Here is a 17556-nt window from a genome sequence, read left to right as displayed (position 1 = left end):
ACATTGTCATTCCCATAGGAAGCTTTCTTTTTATGAAGCTTTCTCTTCAAGAAAGCTTTGTGAAAACTTTTCAACTCTAACTGGAGATTTTTTTATGGTAGAAAGTTGCCTTAATAAAGTGAGCATGATTGGTCAAAAATGAATTTTAAAGTTAAAACATAAACATGGAAAAATAAAACATAAACATGAAAAAAATATAGCTAGATACTTATATGTGCACAGATGACTTGAAGGATACTCAAGACTTGGGTATAATGGTTTTCTTTGGGAGACAGAAGGACACTGTATTCTTTTCTGGCGTTTAAAATTTTTTAACCATATGTATATATTACCTAATCAAAGTATTCTTAATTTTAAAAATTAAAATAATATGTAATCTCCCTCTGTACTCTCTCGCTTTCTGTTTCTCATGAATAAATAAAATTTTTTAAGTGTTAGTACATTGTAAGATCACAGGCTATACCGAAGTTACCAGTTGTCAACTAGAATATCCATATTTTTTTTAAGAATTTATTTATTTGTCAGAGAGAGAGCACAAGCAGAGGAGCGGCAGGCAGAGGGAGTAGACACCCCCCACCCCCCGCCGAGCAGGGGACCCGATGCACGACTTGATCCCAGGACCCTGGGATCATGACCCCCGCCGAAGGCAGACGCTTAACAACTGAGCTACCCAGGCACCCCTAGAATATCCATATTTTTAACCAATTTGCTTTTGAATAAATCCCTTAAGAACTTTTAAATTATAAAACACTTGTCAAAGAATTGGAACATAATTGGTTGAAAATGAATTAGAAATGAGCTACCCAAATTAAACTGATAAAAGAAAAAAAAGCAGGTTCCACGTTTTTTTAAATTTTAAAAAATCATTCTGAGATTCACAAAAATGACCACTTCCAACCAAAAAAAAAAAAAAAAAGGTAAAGGCACATGATAATAATTTGTAAACTCTCCCCTGGAGTACATGCACACATTCCCCCCCCCCCAAAAGAAAGCAGGAAAAAGCAAATGGCAACATAAAAAACCAATGAATTAAAAATAATGAGTTTTCGGGGCACCTGGCTGGCTCAGTTGGTTAAGTAGCCGACTCTTGATTTCAATTCAGGTCATAATCTCAGAGTCTTGAGATCGAGCCTGCCTCGGGCTCCATGTTGGTCGTAGAGCCTGCTTAGGATAGTCCCTCTCCCTCTCCCTCTGCCCCTACCCCACCCCATTCACTCTTGCTGTCTTTCTCTTAAACAATAAAAAAATAAAATAAAAATAATGTTTTCAGGACACCAGGCTGGCTCAATCAGTGGCACATGCAACTCTTGGTCTTGGGGTTGTGAGTTTGAGCCCCATGTTGGGTATAAAGATTACTAAAAAATAAAATAAAGTAAATAAATAAAAATAATGGATTTTTCACCAATTCATCCTTTGACAAATTTGTTTTCAACCACTTACCTGGAATCCCTAAAGGACTAGGAGAGAGTAATGAAAGAACAGAGAAGGGCCACGCATTTGACAAGGCCAGTCTCTAAAAATACAGATTGCTCCATTACTAATTTCCTAGTAAATGTGGCTGTCCAGATTCGCACTCATGTTACCTTTGGCATGTTTCTTCCTGCCCAGGAAAAATGACTGTGATTGGTTTTTAGTGAAGGAATTCTGGGTGGAATTTGAAAATGCTGAGTTATAATGGGACCCTTGTTAAGGATGGGGGTAAAATGAGGTAATAAATTTCTTTTTTCTGCCAGAGGTCTTTATCTTGAGCCAACATGCCAAGCATAGCCATCGAAGAGGCAAGGACAGGCTGTTTTATTGTTTTAAAACTGGCTACTCACCCACCTGCAATCATCTGGATTTGATTCTTGACATCTGTCTGGCCTCAGTGTCCCTTCCTGTAGGTGTGGGTGGCTGCGGGTATCCGTCCATCAGCTGCCCTCTACCTGGTTCCTGGACCTCTTACCAGAAGGCATTTGGGTGTGTTATGACCAAGATGACCCAAAATGTGGTTCCTCCATTTTCATGGCTAAGGCGGAGAGCAGTGCTTTGCTTTTTTTTTTTTTTTTTCTATTGCACGATTGGGTGTGTAAACACACATGTTGCCCCTTGTAAAGTAGGGTTACCAACTGAAAGCCTCAGGGGACTGGATCTGGCCAACCAAGAGGGCAGTTGGGTAAAGCGCCAGCTCACCTGTCCGCCTGGGCCAGCAGCCTGCAGTCCTGCCTTGGGATCGGAGCTAGCGGTCAGCCAAGCTTACACTGCTTGTGCCCAACTAAAAACCGCAGCTGGTTGGCTTGCTATGTCTTCTCTCACTTAGTAACCAGCTAAGGACAGGAATGTGTTGTTCCTGTGCACCTCTTAGCGAGAATTTCTCATCTAGGTGTGGGATGAGGTGCTGTGAGGAGCCCCACCCACAAGAGCGAGACCGAGGCAAGACTGGCCAGTTCTCTAAGGCTCCCTTTCAGGGGTGCAGTAGGAAGCAGATGGGGCCCATGCTCTCATCTCCTGCCCAGTAATCCAGAGAGGAACACCTCTGACCTTCATTCTGCTCAAGCTGACTGATTTCCCCAGTTAAGATCAGAGATGGGAGATAGCAGGTAAACAGCAGAACTCCATTACTTTCTGTTGAGATTTACGTTTTAAAACTTGGAAATACTCATTCTCAAATAATTTGTCTCATCAGGTAATAAGTAAAAATAGTAATGAAATTTCAGGCATCTGCAGGGTTTTTCCTTGATGCCAATTTCTTCCAGCGTGATAATGTTCTCGTTTAAAGCTGCTGGTCCTTTCAGTGAAGGCTGCAGAGAAGAGCAGATTTCCTAAAGGGCCTTTCTGTTGAAAACAGGCCCAAAGGCTGTGGGGTAGCTCGTGGAAATGTGTGGCTCCTGCAGATGGGATGTGATTTGGAGACTAGAACTGAAGATGACATTTTCTGTCTGAGGAAACACCATGGACAATGTATCTTGAAAGAGTTCCCTCTTCCCGACCTTTCTGCCAATATTCTCAGTTTGCTTGGTTTAAGAAAGGATTGGCAAAGGGGCACCTGGGTGGCTCAGTCGTTAAGCGTCTGCCTTCGGCTCAGGGCGTGATCCCGGCGTTCTGGGATCGAGTCCCACATCAGGCTCCTACGCTGGGAGCCTGCTTCTTCCTCTCCCACTCCCCCTGCTTGTGTTCCCTCTCGCTGGCTGTCTCTCTGTCAAATAAATAAACAAAATCTTAAAAAAAAAAAAAAAAAGAAAGAAAAAGAAAGGATTGGCAAAGGTGTCCAGTGACCGGAAGCACATATAAATCTTCGAAGAGAAGTCTGATTTATCCAGCTTAACGTGTGTAAGTTATGATCCCATCATTTCATTTCCAGAAACCTATCTTACTAATAAAGGAATGGGTAAGTAAAGTCTAGCATATTCACTGACATGCAAAGGGAGCAAGACACACACAAACACACTCCCCACTAGAGCCATGTGATGTAAATACACAGTAGGGCTTATTGAGGGAAAACTTAGGAGCACAGACAATTCCCTGAGCACCCATGTCCTCACAGAGAAGTGTGCTTAAGCTGGGGAGAGCTGCACCAGCTCCACCATGAAAAGGATTACAGTGAAAGGACCCAACTCCGTGGTGCTCCACTTGCTTATGGAAAGAAGCAAGGAACATGCCTGTGACAATATAACAATGAGCTACTTGGTCGAGGCAAATACTCTTGTTAGACCTTGTTAGAAAGAGGGAGTTTTCAGAGCTCAACTTTGGTATCAGCCAGTTCTGTGTGGCCAACTCAGATCTGCACTGGATGTGGGGCTATCTGGATTTGCATAATTACGTGTCATTTTGCCTTTATAAAGAATGAAGTATGTGTGTGAGAATAGACAGGAAAAGTGGAAGGATACATACCAAGCCACTGACAGGGCATACCTCAGAGTAGAATTAAGCAAAAAGGAAGAACTCTCCTTATGTGTGATGGATTTCCTTTTTTTTTTTTTTTTTAAGATTTTATTTTTAAGTAATGTCTATACCCGACATGGGGCTCAAACTCACAACCCCAAGATCAAGAGTTGCATGCTCTACTGACTGAGCCAGCCAGACACAGCCAGGCGCCCCGTGTGTAATGGATTTCTGCGTTGCTTGAATTCGCTACATTGAGCATATATTGTAAATGAAATAATTTTACGGTGGAAATGTTAAAAAAAAAAAAGATTGGGTAAGGATGAGTAAATGTATAAAAAACATTTTAAGTGGTGAAATAGCAGTTTTCCGTTAAATATTTTGTGCATGTTTTTCCAATTCTGAGGAAAGTTTTCATTACTCTGCTGGTTTTCTTTTGGAAGCATTCTAATTTGATCCAGTTTAGACAGACCCACAGACAGCGAACGTGTAGGTCGGTAGCGCGACTTCGGAGGACACACTTGGAGGGTCATCAGAGTATTCCAGAGGCTCCGCTGCCAGTCTCCCAGCTTAAGGCACATTGAACACAAGCACATCATGCAGTGGAAAAATTGGGCACTGCTTTGGCTTTTGTTGTGCTGGGACTTGGGCCCCAAGCCTGAATCTCTGAAGTGTGAATCCCAGGACTCCTGAGAAGAGAACGGCTCCTCTATTCCACCTGCCCAGGTGACAGCGTTTAATGATAGAGTTTGCCCCGTGCCCCTCTTGCCTTCCCAAGGCCGGTTCAGCTCCTGCTTGGAGTTCGTGTGAGAAAATACAGTGCTGACTGTAGATGAGGCGACTTGGAATATGCATGATTGCTTAATCATTAGGATCTTATCAGCCTTTTAAAAGATTACTTAAAAATACATGCATTCGTTACAAAATGGCCTGCTCTAATAAATCGTCCCGCCTCTGGTGGAGTATTTTACCCCAGCTGAGCAGCTTTGCCTTAAAGCAAAGTCCCCCTACGCTGCCCTGGGATCCCAACCTCAGAAGCAGACTGGACTAGCCGGCCAGGGACCCAGGTCTCAGGGGAAGTAGTGGCCCCATGGTGGGGGACAGGGAGGTCGCTAAGAGGGGATGCTTGTACTTCCTCTAGACTTCTCTATATCTTCTCATATAGTGTGTCCCCCACGGAGGTGCCTGCTGCAGCTGTTCTTGATTGTTCTTCGTTCTTAGTAGGGAATTCCCGAGGGTAGTTGAGAGCAAGGGTAAAGTAGGATAGATGGTGAGTCTGGGGCAGGAAGTGGGGTGGTTGGGAGAGAAGAAAGGGGCACTGTTAGAAGCTGAGTTGGGTCCCCCCCTTCATTCAATATGACTGGGGTCTTTATAAGAAGGTAGAGTACGTGACTCTTTTTTTTTTTTTAAGATTTTATTTATTTGACAGAGATAGAGACAGCCAGCGAGAGAGGGAACACAAGTAGTGGGAGTGGGAGGGGAAGAAGCAGGCTCACAGCGGAGGAGCCTGATGTGGGGCTCGATCCCATAACGCCGGGATCACGCCCTGAGCCGAAGGCAGACGCTTAACCGCTGTGCCACTCAGGCGCCCCAGAGCACGTGACTCTTGATCTCGAGTTTGTGAGTTCGAGCCCCACGTTGGGTGTAGAGTTGACTTAAAAATAAAGTGATATCAAGAAGACCAGAGACAGAGGGGCGCCTGAGTGGCGCAGTCATTAAGCGTTTGCCTTCGGCTCAGGGCGTGATCCCAGCATTATGGGATCGAGCCCCACATCAGGCTCCTCTGCTATGGCCTGCTTCTTCCTCTCCCACTCCCCCTGCTTGTGTTCCCTCTCTCGCTGGCTGTCTCTATCTCTGTCAAATAAATAAACAAAATCTTTAAAAAAAAAGAAAAGAGCAGAGACATAGACAAACAGTGGGAAGACGATGTGAAGACACAAAGGAAAAGGCCTGTGACAACAGACGTGGAGATCAGAGTGCTGCTGCCACCAGGCAGGGAGTCCTGGAGCCACCAGAAGCTGCAGCAGACAAGGCAGGATCCTCCCCTAGAGAGAGGGAGCACGCATGGCTCCGCTGACACCTTGAATTCGGACTTCCAGCCTCCAGAACTGTAAGAGAATCCATTTTTATTGTGTCAAGCTACCCAGTTTGTTACACAATGCTATGGCAGCTTTATGTTAAGGCGTACAGGCACTAGGAGGAAAACTGAGGTAACACCAAAGCTAAATTTCTGCTTTATAGTTTTGGTTATACCTGGCCTTGCTATAATCCTGGCTTCTGATTTGATGCAGTTAAGAAACCACAGTTGAACCTTGAAACTCTTCAGAGACATGAGGAAACATCTGGTCTCAGTATCCATCCCAGAGAATGGTCTTAACCTAAACAGTTGTGTTAACATTTCTCTTTCACTTGTGTGACTTACTGAGACAGACTAAGAAAATTATGAGCAATACACCTTGAGTTCAGGGTTTCAAATGCCTAAGTTAGTGAGAGTAACGTGTCAGTCAGGCTCAGGGAGACAAGTTGGCATGACAGTTTGAGATTTCAAAAGATGATAGTGTCGACTCAGCACTTTTATTTCTAAGCTGTAAGCAAACATGTCATCTTTTCTCTTTATTGCGATCCTTTTCATTGTTCTACAGGACAGGAGTCTTACAGTGGGAACAATGGCTAAGGAAGGGGGAGTTACTGTAGGATACTAGGAGGCCCCGCAGGTGTTTGCCCAACTCAGAAAATCATCTGCAAAGAAGCAAAAGCCAGAGCATCTTAATCCATCAGAGCAAAAGGCATGTGTGTTTACATAGCCCCAAGGTGAGACCCTTTGAAGGGGCCTGTTTGTATGGAAGCGTTGTTCAAACACCTGCAGTGGATATGTGAGTTTGCTCCGTCGTCTTGGTCTGTCAAGATGAGGTCAGATGTGGTGGCGGTTGTAGAGATATGATGGGTACAGGCCATCATAATGCCACTGGCGCCATTGCTCCATAGCTTCCCGGCTTCTCTCTTCCTGTTCTGAGGAGCAGAAATAAAATGGTCCTGTTAGCATGGAGAGGACTCAGATCTGAGGAGAGCCACCAAGCTCTTGGCAGCCGTCAACCCAAACTGCCTACCCTGTGGTGACACGAACAAACTGTGCCAAACAGAACGTCTGAGTTGAAAGACCTGATAGAACAGTGAGTCAAAAGGCCTCACTTTGGGAGCCAAGCCCAGGCAGGAGACAGAGCTGGAAGCCAGGAGAGCCAAGATCAAGATTTGTGTCTCAGTCCTGTGCTCTTTCCCCTACACAGGCAGCAAAGCAGGGAGAGGTAACAACTGGCTCAAAGAGGCAACAACTAAGAAATGAAGCACAAAGAGAACAGAACAGTAACGAAAAGAGATGATAGGCTTGTGGTTGAAAAAATACATCATGGATGGAAATAACTGTCAACTTCAAGTGGCGGCGTTATGAGTAATTTTTTCTCAGGCTTTAAAAATAAAATGATGTTTTAAGAACTATCCAGAAAAGGGGGTGGGTGAAGCAAAATGGAGGGAAATTTGATAATCATTGATTCTGGGTGATGATAATATGGGGGTTCACTGAACTGTATACTTTTGCATATGTTGGAGATTTTCAAAGTAAAAGGCTGAAAAGAACAGAAGGGAGTTTTTAGTAAGAAAGTCCTAACTTTGCTGTCTTTAATCAGACATTTTCTGAATAACAACTTTGTTCAATTGTAGAATTAGGCTCCTGACACCAAGTCCACACTGCTTGTCATTGTTAGGGGCCATGAAAGCACGAGCAGATTTCACAAGTCCCTCAGTGTGTAAAAAGGCAAACGTAAGACTCCTCAAAAAGTTAAATAGCATTACCACATAACCCAACAATTCTACTCCTAGGTCCATAGCTAAGAGAAGTGAAAACAGGGGCAAATGAATGGATAAACAAAAAGTGATACACACACACACACATATGTATTATTCATTCAGTCATAAAAAGGAATGAAATACGCCAGACACAAAAAGACATGTGCTGTGTAATTCGACTTCTATAAAATACCTAGAACAGACAAATTGGTAGAGCCTGAAATGTATTCGAGGTGAGCAGAGACTGGGGAATGGGGAGTTAACTGTTGCCTAATGGGTACAGAGTTCCTCTCTGAGGTGATGGAAGGGTTCTAGGAATCCATAGTGGTGCTGGTGGCACAACAGTGTGAATGTGCTAAATGCCACCGACTTGTATGCTTAAAAATGGTGATGATGGCAAATTTTATGTAAATTTTACCACAGTTTTTAAGTAGTTGCGGAAAATGTTGGGAGGATAGGAAGTTCTAACAGAAAAAGATAGTATCAAGGACTCAGAACCTCAAAAATTGTCCTTGCCTCTGTTTTTTCAAATGTGGGCTTCACCACCAAAAAGCCTGTGAACCTGACTTTGGTGCCAGTGAACCTCATTCTCTGGGGCATGGTTCGAATGGTGACGTCAGGATGTGGAGAAAATGGGCGTCAGCGTGGTCCTTAGCCCCCATGAAAGCCAGATGCCCTCGACAAGAAGAACCCCCTGTTACTGCTGAGTGTTCAGACATCGTGACTGCTGGGTAGGTTTCCTTCCTCTGTGAGCTTGGAGTTGGTGCTATCCTTGATGCTGGAAATCACCTTTGGGACTTAGTACCCCAGGACAGCCTGGCTTAGAGTCAGGCCGTGGCTGGAGCTTTGGGTCTTCAGCCCTTCAGACCTTTCTCAGGCCAGATAGATCAGCTACTCTTTGCCAATCTTGAGAACATGATTTTGACATAGAAGTTGATTTTTTTTTCTCCAGGTCATGCCAGTTTCTTCATACACCATTTTACCTAGACAAAGGGAAGGCCTCCCTGGTAAAGGCCTGAACAGTGTGGCTTTTGTGTAGGGGACCACCTGTGGCTGAGCATTTTTAGCCAAGCCAGGTGTCATGCAGCCAAGCCCAGATGGGCCAACCCAGGCTTCTGGCTTTGAAGGTAGAAGGAGACATTTGCTCCCACACAGACTGCAGAGGTAGGAGCGCAACACACTCTTTATCCTGGCACTTCCAGAGGCAGAACTCAAAGGCATAAAGAGCATCTTTGCCTCATAAAACTGGTGGTTTTGAGTAGAGAAATAACCAGGAGCCACAGCCTTCCCAGAGGAGGTCTGGTGTCCTGGATGGGCTGATGGGCCTTCAAGATGGTGTTCTCAGGCTCTCAGGAAGGTCCCTCTGATCCAGACCACCTGCCTAAACTTCCTCTGGAAATCCTAGGCCTTTCATTTATCCATGGTCATCCCTCAGCATTTGCTTTTAAAGGGTGGGACCAAACTTGCTGCGGCTGCTGGTTATTCTGAGACTAGGTGACATGGTCAGATCAAAATAGCCAATTGAAAAACCAGGGTCCTGACTGAGGAGTGTGTGGGGGTCTCAGGGAAGGGCTGAGAGCGCTTCCCTGGGGTAGAGGTTTCACCAACCCGGTGTGGGCTAACACCCTGCAGTCATGTGCTCTGGGGCTGAGGTGAGGGGAGAGGAGGAAAATTGAGATGTATTTCACATCAGCATTTACCCTCAGGCAGGCTAGACCTGCTCTACCTTTTTGCCTCCTTCCTTTATTAAGCAGCCCTGGAGGGGCGCCTGGGTGGCACAGCGGTTAAGCGTCTGCCTTCGGCTCAGGGCGTGATCCCGGCGTTATGGGATCGAGCCCCACATCAGGCTCCTCTGCTATGAGCCTGCTTCTTCCTCTCCCACTCCCCCTGCTTGTGTTCCCTCTCTCGCTGGCTGTCTCTATCTCTGTCGAATAAATAAATAAATAAAATCTTTAAAAAAAAAAAAAAAAAGCAGCCCTGGAGAGGCTGGGGCTGGGGGTGGGGAGGGCATGCTCTCCTTACTCACGTCACTCCTCACTCCATCCAACTGCAGGGACTAATTCCCAGATCGAAGAGGGTCCCCCAAGACCTCCACGCACCTGATCATCCTTCATTTATAAGAACATTTCTTGGCTGGCAAACATACCTTGGTTTGAATCCCTGACTAGTGATGGCACTTTGGATATTCAAGCTCCTTTCTAAGCCTGAGTTTTTGAAACAAAAACACAGAAATTGTAAGACCCGAGAGGCTGGGTGTAAGGGGTGGGTGGTTTAGAACAGCACCGGACAGAGCCAAGTGCTCAACCAGTGACAACAGCTCTGTCATTACAACCCCCATAGGCCCGTGTCCTGGCCTGCAGTCTTCATCTTTGTGGGCAAGGCCTCAGGCCCCCGATGGCTGTCTCTCTGGCTTTGGTAGAGGACTGGCCATCCCTCGAGTGCCTGGCCCCTCACCCTAATTCAGTGTGAAAGGGAAAACAGTGAGTGTTCTCCACCCAGATGCTAGGGATTTGGATCGGAAACATTTACAAATGCCCAGAATAAAGTCCTATTATTAATACGGTGAGTTCAAAAAAAGAAAAAAAGACCCTGAAGGAATTTTGCAGGCCCCGTTCTCATTTTTTAAATGCCTCTCCCCAAGCTGTTCACCAAGGTAAACAAATGTTGAACAGAAATATTTTGCCTCTGAGTTACAACAGCCTGGGTTTATTTTTCCCAGGATGTTCCCGGAAAACCTTGATTTGGTGGGATCCAAGCCCAGTACCTGTTTGCAGGGGTCAGGTGCCACCTGTGAGCCAGTGGGCATGGCTTGCAGCCCTTGGGTACCTGGTGATTGTATCCTTTTCCTAAGAGATGCCCTCAGAGAGTGCTACCTCCCAAATCCACCAGAGCATACAAGCCAGGAGGCTCATGACTTCAGAACGAAAATCACAGACTTTCTCTAGCAAAGCTCACCTAAACTGGGGCCTTTTGTCCAAGCTCACTTACATTCAGGAGCTTGCTCGGGAGCATTTCCATCTTGAAGTGTGGGGGAAAGACCAGAACAGAAATAAGCATAAATAACACACTCCGGCCTGCTAGCCTTAGCCCTAATCAGTGTTTCTATAGGGTTTTGCTCTGGATGACACTTGAGGACACTTAATAGATGCAAAGTCCCATCCCATGCCATGGGAGACTGGTTCAAAAACATCTCCCTCTGCCCCTGCCCATGCCCACACCCAGCTGTCACCACTGCGGCCTTGGTGAAATCAGCATTGCCTGAGGGAGGCAGGAGTCCTGTCTGTCCAAGGGCTGAAGCAGCGAATGAAGTGTGTCGTTTGCCTGGCAAGAGACTCTGACACAAAAGCCAAGGTTTAGAAAAGACAGCAGTTGCGTAAAGGCACAAGCAAAGCATATCAAACTTAGAGTGTGCCCAGTGCTATCAGTGAGTTGCTTTCTGAAGTCAGATTTCCTGGTTTGGTTAAACTTGTCAGATAAGATATTGATTATAGGGGCACCTGGGTGGCTCAGTCAGTGAAGCGTCTGCCTTTGGCTCAGGTCATGATCCCGGGTTCCTGGGACCGAACCCCGCATCAGGCTCCTTGCTCAGGAAGGAGCCTGCTTCTCTCTCTCCCTCTGCCTGCTGCTCCCCCTGCTTGTGCTCTCTTTCTCTCAAATAAATAAGTAAAATCTTAAAAAAAAAAAAAAAAGATACTGATATAGTGAATAGGTGAGCAAAGGCCAGAATGAGTAGTTCCTAGAGCCATTATGTTGATGTGAATCCAGGGGAGTTGAAAGTGAGTTTGAAGTCTTTCCAACGCACCTGTCACCAGAGCTAAGCCACTAGCATAGGCGCTAAGACAGGGAACGTGGGCCACCACCTCCTCCAAGTAGGAGGAGAAAATAGAATCAGCCAAAAATTCCCTGAGCCAGTGGAAATCTAGGTGTTGTGTCCTCTTCGTGCCTTCTCAAGTTCTGACCCATTGGTGTGTCTTTCTTCCTTCAAGACTCCAATAGATGTGAACTGAGGAAAGAGCCTCACTTACACCTCCCTCCTCTAATTGAAGTCTAGGGAGATATGGAAGCAACTTTTGATTTTTCCCCAAAGGCCCACTTCCCCGAGGAGGGTGGCTGAAGAGCTCTTACCGTCATTTTGCTCCTGCACGAAGTTCTCAAACTCGTTCCTTTGTTCCTCGTAATACTCTCTCCGCAGCTCGTCAGCCCACAGCTTCTGCCCGTTCTCCACTGGGAAAAGGCAAGAAGCAATAGTTGCCTCTAAGAATGGGGGCAGCTGCATGCATTTAGGGGAACACTGGTCATTTTGCCTGAGCAGCTTGAACCTAGTGGGGAGGGATTGCTCAGGAGGGGTGCAGATGGAAGCTTCATGAAGGTGATTTACTTTAAAACTTGAAGGACCCAGGAACTCACCCCATCCAAGCACTGCATTTTGCAAATGAGAAAAGCTAGTTAGTTTCACTCATAAAATTAGTGGTGCATCTGAGTATACTGGGCCAGTTAGAAACTAGAAATCCAATGATTAGAAATGAATTCTAGGAGGGAATAATCAGCTTAAAGTTAATTTCACATTGGTGCACCTGGGTGGCTCAGTTGGTTAAGCGTCTGCCTTTGGCTCAGGTCATGATCGTGGGGTCTTTGGATCGAGCCCCAGGTCGGGCTCAGAGATAAGCAGGGAGCCCGGTTCTCCCTCTCCCTCTGCCCCCTGTCCCGTCCGTGTTCTCGCTTTCTCACAGGCTCCCTCTCTCAAATAAATAACAAAATCTTTTTTAAAAAATAAAGTTAATTTCACATTAATACTTTCAAGTCTGTCTTTGAGCACCTGTCATAGCCAAAATGTGTCCCAGGCACAAATTAAAAAGGCAAGTAAGAAAGATTCTGTCCCTTTATTTTAGAGGCCTATAATCCAGATAAGGAGAAAGATACAAAAATAAGTCATGCCCAGCAGTATGGCTGCTATGATAGAATGTATACAGGGCACAATGATGGTAGGGATGATAAAATGAGATAGATCTGAGGGATGATAAAATGAGATATCCATGTCCTTAGGCAGTTCCTTCCCTTTGTGTGGGCTGGCCTTAATGACTCTCTTCTAATGAACAGAAGTTGGCAGACATGATGGTCTGGCATCTTGCTCTGAGGGAAGCCAGCTGCCATGTGGTAAACAGTGCTATGGAGAGGCCTACTCATGGCAAAGAACTGGTGGCCTGATGGATAGTCAGGCTTGTTGGAAGGTAGATCTTACAGTCAGGCCTTGAGATGACTACAGCCTGGGAGAGTTGCTGAGCCTGAGGCCCCCAGCTGAGGCATATCTGGACTGCTGAGCAACTAGGAGACAGTAAATCTGGTTTTAAGCTGCTGAATTCAGGGTCCATTGGTACATGGCAGTGGGTAACTGGTACAGAATATGAGGTGATCAGGTAAACTTCCTGATGATGACGATACTGACTACAGGTATCCCTTATTTTTTAAGGCAATGCATTCTAGTAAAGTTGGCTGTAAACTTTTTTTTTTTTTAAGATTTTATTTGAGAGAGAGAACAGGGAGAGGAGCAGAGGGAAAGGGAGAGAGACTCTCAAGCAGACTCTACGCTGGGCGTGGAGCCTGATGTGGAACTTGATCTCACCACCCTGAGATCATGACCTGAGCTGAAACCAAGAGTTAGACTCTTCACTGACTGAGCCACCCCGGTGCCCCAGCTGTAAACTTTTTTATGAGAAATCTGAGTTCCACATGATAAAATTGAGGGGTACACCTCTGTGGTCAGAAGAAATACCCCCAGTGATAAGTGAAAACTGTCACTAAGAACATATAAATATGGTGACCATTCCTTGGCAGTTGAACACTCAAGACCCCCCAGCAGCACCTTGAGCCCCCCGTGGGAATCCCCACCTGAAACATCACACTTCACCAGCATGTACAGCTGTTCTTCAGCTGCTTTAATTTAGCCTGAAAAAATCTTTCTAGATCTGAGATTTTTTGGTGTAAAAGAGTTTCCAGGTTCATCCATTTCTACCCTTAAATCTTGACCTCTTTGGTGTGAGAACTCTGGTTGTCTGAAGGAAATTATTGAAAGCTCTCTTAGTATCAAGATAATTGCTTTTAACTGGGCTTTAACTGGACAAATTCACAATAGCAAGAAGGCCATGTCTGGTGCCGGAGGAACTGGCCCCTCAAGGACCCCTCCCACTCTGCTTGTATGATCACATCAAAGAGGGGAGACTGAGGCGCCGTTACCCCCCCCCCCCCCCCAGCTTGGCCTTGCAGGAGGAAGTCATGTTGGAAGCAGAAACTGAGGAAGCCGTTGGGTTCCTGCCCCACCCCACATTAGAGGGGAGCTAAGACAAACAACGAAGTATTTCTTCGTGCAATAATAATACCATAAACCATCTGAAATGTTTGAAAGTTAAGGGGCCTACAATAATAAGTAAATTAATTAAATACTTGTTATTTATATTACATTATTTTATGTAACTCAGAGTAAAAATCCAATTATCTGTGAATTGATCTCAGTGTAGATTCCTTAGGTAAGTCCCTTGTTTTTCCCACATTTATGCCTTTACGCTCATAGTTGTAGGATACTTGAGTCTGGCAGAAGGAATTGGTACTCCAGTCCTTACCCCACGCTTACCCCTGCCCCACATCCACACATTTCTTAGGAGGGAATTGAGGCTCAGAGAGGTGCAATGACCTAATCAAAGTCACACAGTTGGTGAGGGCATAGCTTGGGACAAGCTAGAGCCCCAGGGGCCCACACTCCACTACTCGGCCCAGAGCAAACCTTTCATGGCACCATCCCCCTTATGACCCACCATGAGCCCCAGTGTTGCTCCAGGCCCCAGAAACCCCCTGGCGATGGGAGGGAAGGGGATTTGGAGTGTAGGAAGCAAGTGCTTCATGAGCCATCACCAATTCTAAAGAAGCATTTTCTAGTCCTATGTACTTCGAAAAAGTAGCTGTCTTCCCAAATTGCCTTTCTGAAGGTGAGACAAATGGGACCCTAGACGCGGCAGAGGCTAAGAACGATTTGTCTTGGGACAAAAGGCCACGTCAACCCTGTGCATCCTGTGCGTCATGTACCTCCCTTCTCAGGTGATGCATTTCATTCTCAGTGCCTCCTCTCATCCTAAAGGAACCTCCTGCATCTTTACCTAGTTGCTTAGAGATGTCAGGTGCCTGTTCCTGGTTCCAGATTCCAGCCTATCAGTGTCACTTGCCTTTTCCCCAGCCTGAGACATAACTGAGCATTGCTCTCCCGCCCATGCACGGGAGTCGCCCAGGTGACAGCAGGTGAACTCAGGTGCGTCCCACGTCTTCACCAGGCTGTCCTGGGCCCCTCATGACTGACACACACAGTTTCTATTTGAGGTGAGGGACCTGTGGCTTCATCACGCTCCTCATGGTTCTGAATCAGCTTATGAGGATAGAAACTATTCACCTCTCCTAAATTGACGCCTGTTGCCCACTGGGAGTCTGCCAGGAGGCGGCTTCTCTGATTTCCATCAAGAACTGGCCGGCCTTCATCACAGCCCTTCCCGTGTGTCTGGATGTTTGCTAACTTCTAAATCTCAAGTTGGGTGAGGCCTGGAGATTTTCCCAGTGTGGTTCTTACTTATCCAGTCGGCTGGGGGGAGGGGACAGGAATTTCATCTCCAAGCATTTTCATCATTTGAAAACAGTCCTGTTATTTTTACTGAGCAAGTTGGCCTTGCTGAGAGTGCCAAGGGACACAGAGAGTTTATTCAGACACACGCGCAAGTAATGAATCAAGCCACAGACTCGGAGACAGAGCTCAGAGTCCTTGGAAGAATCTAGTTCAAGGGCAGAGAACTCAGATGCCTTCAAGAGTCAGCAGATCATGGAAATGATGGTCCCTGCCAGGCAGGGGACACCAGGGCCTACTTCAGACTAAGAAGGAGACACACTTCCAAGCTCAAAAGCCTTCCAAATGCATTGGAAATGAAAATTAAAAACAACAACAAAACAAAAACAAAAAATCATTACTGGCTGAATACCAGAATTTCAGGGGCTTATAAATAAGGAAACTGGGACCGGGGGGGGGGGGGGGGGGAGTGGCCAAGGTCACTTGGCAACACAGCTGTCACCAAGCCCAGAGTCCCAGCTCCCAGTCCCACGCGCCCTCTCCCTGCCTGTAGTGCTATTGGTTGCTCTTGCACGTGGGGCACTGTCCGATACCCCCAAGAAGCACACACCCAGATACTGTGTTCCCTCCTGACTAGAACATATTTCTGTTGAACGTTTTAAACTTCCTGAAATTGGGATGCATCTTCTTTCTATTAAGTGCATTCGATGTAGCACTGCCCCTTTTTGTGCCTTACTCTGATGGTGTGGTCAAAGATGTGACCTGCAATCGAGGAAATGTGGAATTCCTAATTCAGAGCCGTCATCACTTTGATACCCGATAGCCAAGTGGAGCCCTCCTCCATCCCTTGCAGTCCCCACAGCCCAGCTGACTGCGAAAGGAATGGGAGGGGCGAGCAGAAGGCAGGCCTCTAGCATCCTTACCATTGGCCTCATCTTGGGATTTGGGGGACCGCTTGCCGCGCCTCTTGAGGAAATTTGATGCATCTGATTCCTGCATGAAAATCTTCTGTTCTACATCTGAAACCCGAGAGAGACCCATCACAACCAGCCCAGGCTACTGCAGTAGATGGCCCACCCCCCTTGCAGCCCTGGGTGGCCCTTGCACTCACCTTCCTGGGCCTCTTGTCCTGCCACCTGCCGGGTACCCACTAATGCGCCAGTCCCCTCCTGCAGCACTGTGGGAGAGCACAGGGTGAGGGCTGCAGCACCTCAAGGGGAGCCCTCACCCAGAGCTGGGCTGGGACAGTCCTTCCCAGACACTGTGAATTGCCAGGCCCCACTGTGGGGCCCTGGGGCTCTCACATGCCAGTCGCAGAGCAGTCTCCCCAGGAAACCACCAAGTAAGCTGTTCTTGCTGTGTTGTGTTGTACACACACTCACACACACACACACACCGGCACAGCCGTCTTACCAGTAAGCACCCCCACCCCTTTCTACCTGGGCCAGCTGAGCAGCCTCACCTAACACCAGTCCATGCTGGAGCCGCCCCATACTCACTGGTCAGGAGCACAGCAGCTGAGAGACAGAAGGCGAGGAGCAGCTGTCTCCAGGCCATTTTTGGAGGGGCTGAGGCTCCGTTTGGGAACCACAGGGCAGAGAGGGTTCTACAGACCCTGGAGCCAGCTGCCAGGTCCTCACGTCTGTGCCAGGGATACCAGGAGGGAGGGAAGCAGGAGACCTGGATACCCCTGGGGGGGTGTGGGAGGGGTCTCAGCTGCGGCTTCCATTGGCTGCTCCTTCTGGAGCACTGGAGATGGTTTTGGCGTCCTGCAGAACTTCACAGAAGCAGAGCCTGTCGTCGGGCCCCAGCCGAGACAGTTTTGAAGTGGCCTTTCCAAGTTCCACACCCAAGGAGTTGCTGTTGGAATGCCCAGCCCAAGAGTCAGGATTCCAAAGACTTTGAAAGAGATCCTGGCATCTGCTTCAGGGGAGGTGGGAGCTCTAGTCCTGGAGGCTGAGGCCTGTGGGGGAAGGGAGTGGGCCTCAGTGGGAGACTTTGACTGAGATGTCAGGCAGAGGGACCAGAAAGCCTGAAAGACCCCCTTAGGTGACCCTCGCTTGGATACATAGGCTGTTACAACAGTAACCAGACATATCCCCCAGCTGATGTTCACTGTCCAGCAAAACACGGACCCCTGTCGCGGGGCCCCAGTGCCCTTTCAAGACTTTGAGGAAGAGAGGCAGACTGCCTATCATGGCGGAGGGAGAGCAGCACACAGTGTGTGAAGAGCGCACAGCTGAGCATGCGTCTCTAGA

At 47.1% G+C, this 17556-nt stretch overlaps 1 protein-coding gene across 2 annotated transcripts; it reads right to left on the bottom strand.

Moving 5' to 3' along the window:
• Positions 1-6551: 6551 nt before the first annotated feature.
• Positions 6552-16855, bottom strand: UCMA (upper zone of growth plate and cartilage matrix associated). 2 transcript variants are annotated; one of them, XM_008705445.1, is made up of 5 exons: positions 16798-16855; positions 16410-16475; positions 16222-16317; positions 11827-11925; positions 6552-6870 (listed from the first exon to the last, which is right to left on the bottom strand). In XM_008705445.1, the coding sequence occupies exons 1-5, from the start codon at positions 16853-16855 to the stop codon at positions 6773-6775; spliced, it is 417 nt and encodes a 138-aa protein (XP_008703667.1). In that variant the 3' UTR covers positions 6552-6772. The 2 variants fall into 2 exon arrangements, with proteins under 2 accessions (XP_008703667.1, XP_040501440.1); XM_040645506.1 differs by lacking the exon at positions 16222-16317.
• Between the last annotated feature and the right edge of the window lie 701 nt (positions 16856-17556).

The sequence above is a fragment of the Ursus maritimus genome, unplaced genomic scaffold (assembly GCF_017311325.1).
Source record: "Ursus maritimus isolate PB19 unplaced genomic scaffold, ASM1731132v1 scaffold_31, whole genome shotgun sequence".
Classification (NCBI taxonomy): domain Eukaryota; kingdom Metazoa; phylum Chordata; class Mammalia; order Carnivora; family Ursidae; genus Ursus; species Ursus maritimus.
This window is presented reverse-complemented; position numbering and strand designations above follow the sequence as displayed.